Here is a 2,358-nt window from a genome sequence, read left to right as displayed (position 1 = left end):
TGCAATTTGATATCACCGAATCACAACTCGAACACGTCAAACCTTCTGTGACGTAATACCCAACTGCACATTCTTTGCATTTTGAAGTGTCAGAATAACATTTATCACAATTTGGTATTACATCTGAACAGGTGTGGCAAGTGTTGTCTGTGCCAACAGTAAATCCCTCTGAACACTTTGTGCAACTCGATGTTGACGCGCATTCTTCACAATTGGTCAGTGTATTGGAACAACTTTGACATGTGTTTGCATTCAATGTGAACCCATTTTTACATTTCGAACAAGTGTTGGTGTTGGTTTCATACTCTTCACAATCGTTGATCGTGTTTGGATAACAAAATTCGTCATTTGAGTTGAGGTTATACCCCGGTGCACATGTTTCACAAACGGGATACACATTACTACCAGACGTTTTTGTTTTGCATTTCACACAGCCGTCAACAGTGCAATCTTTGCAATACCCATTTACCAATTGCCCACTTGGAGAAGATGTAAAAGAGCACTCTGTGCAAACAGGCGCCGTTTGTTGGCACTTTGTGCAGTTTGCCATAGTGTTGCATGACGAACACTTTCCAACCCCACTTGGATATGTTCCTTCTGAACACTTTAAACATGTGCTATTGTTGCATTCAACACAATTGGCATCAAACAAGTTACATGGATTGCAATTTCCCAATTTCAAATAATAATTTATATTGCACTTCAAACACTCGTTTCTGGTTGTTGACGTTTCAACACAATTGAAAAAACTCAAATTGTAGCTTTGACAAACACCATCATTCGGATAATAACTCGATTTGCACTCAACACAAAACCCATTCAAATCGCACGTCTTACAGTTGTCAACACTGCAACTCACACAACTCCCATCTGTGAGAATTGTGTCTTCTTTGCATTTTGAACATTTGTCATACAACTCACAGTCAAGACAATTCACATCAATACACTTCTGGCATTGTCCATTATCATCAACACCATACCCAACATCACACGACAGACACCTCGAACTTGTCGTTGCACAAACGTGGCAATTTGGATTTGAAGTTGAGCACTCAACACAAACACCCTCTTTTAACATAAAAGAACTTTTACATTCGGTGCAATTTCCATCAACTGAACAACTCGAACAGTTTTCGTGTGCAGTTTCACAATCGACACATTTGTATCCATTTCCATCTACCAATGCGGTGTAATAGTTTTTGCACTTAAAACAGAGACGACTTGATTCGTCGCAAACCTCACACCCGTCTATCTCACTGCATTTGTGGCACGTGTTCTCCTCCAAAAAGTATCCCTCTTCACAACTGTTGCAATTTGACTCACTCGAACACCTTCCACACTTTTGGATGGTTTTGTTGCACAAAGCGCATTGTCCACTCACCAAATAAAACCCATCCAAACACTTGAAGCACTTCCCCGTTTCAAGTGAGCATGTTGTGCACCCCTTTATCATTTTGCATGAGTTGCATTTGTGATCCGTGGTGTTGATGAAATACCCGTCTTGACATCTTGTACAATGCTCACTTGAACACTCCAAACACCCAATCGTTATTGTGGTACACTCTGTGCATTGTAATGTTGGCAGTGTTGTTGAGAAGTGGGTTTTGTCACAACTTAGACAATCACTACCTGTCGAGTTGCAGCGTGAACACCCAACAATCCCACACCTCTCACACTTCCCGTCTTTCAATGAGTTGCTTGTGTTGCACTCAATACATTTGCCAGTTGTGTCACACCTGCTGCAACTCGCAACTGAACACGACAAACATCGCCGACTTTCTTGTGACAAGTAAAATCCATCAGAACACATCGTGCAAAATACACCATCAGTTGCAATACACCCCAACTGTGTTGTGTATTCTTTGCATTCACCTTCTTCCACAATAAAGTTTTGTTCACATTTTGTGCACTCTATTCCTGTGTTCGCAACACAGTTTTTGATTTGGAGACACTCACCATCTTGCAAATAAAACCCACTCAGGCATTTTGTGCAAATTCGAGTGCTTTCAACATTGCCAACAAGCAAGTTTACACACAACTCACACCCATATATCATTCTGCACGATTTACACGTCTTCTCTGGAAAGAACCCTTCTCTGCACACAGAACACATGATGCTCCCCATGCTCGAAGTGGAGCAACTTGTGCAGTTTTGTATTGACGAGGAACAACTTTTACACATTCCATTGTCGAGTATCAATTCACTCTGACACGATGTGCACTTGCTATTTAAAACTTCATCACACCCAGCATCTTCTTTGCTAAGACAAACATCCTCTGTGATCTGAATTGCGTTGCATGGCGTGTTTGACGCTTTTTGAACACAAATGTTGTTGTACAAATAATAACCTTGGTTGC

General features: G+C 41.0%; 1 protein-coding gene across 1 annotated transcript; it reads right to left on the bottom strand.

The window, feature by feature from the left end:
• Positions 1 to 2: 2 nt before the first annotated feature.
• Positions 3 to 2,356, bottom strand: EIN_305170 (protein serine/threonine kinase; the record flags this gene model as incomplete). The annotated part of the gene is made up of 1 exon (XM_004185989.1): positions 3 to 2,356. A coding segment is annotated over one exon (2,354 nt), but the record flags the coding sequence as incomplete, so codon positions are not given.
• Positions 2,357 to 2,358: the final 2 nt, after the last annotated feature.

The sequence above is a fragment of the Entamoeba invadens genome (genome assembly GCF_000330505.1).
Source record: "Entamoeba invadens IP1 unplaced genomic scaffold scaff_1105074724509, whole genome shotgun sequence".
NCBI classification, from domain to species: Eukaryota; Evosea; order Mastigamoebida; family Endamoebidae; genus Entamoeba; species Entamoeba invadens.
Note: the sequence above shows the minus strand (reverse complement) of the source record. Positions and strands in the feature narration are given on the sequence as shown.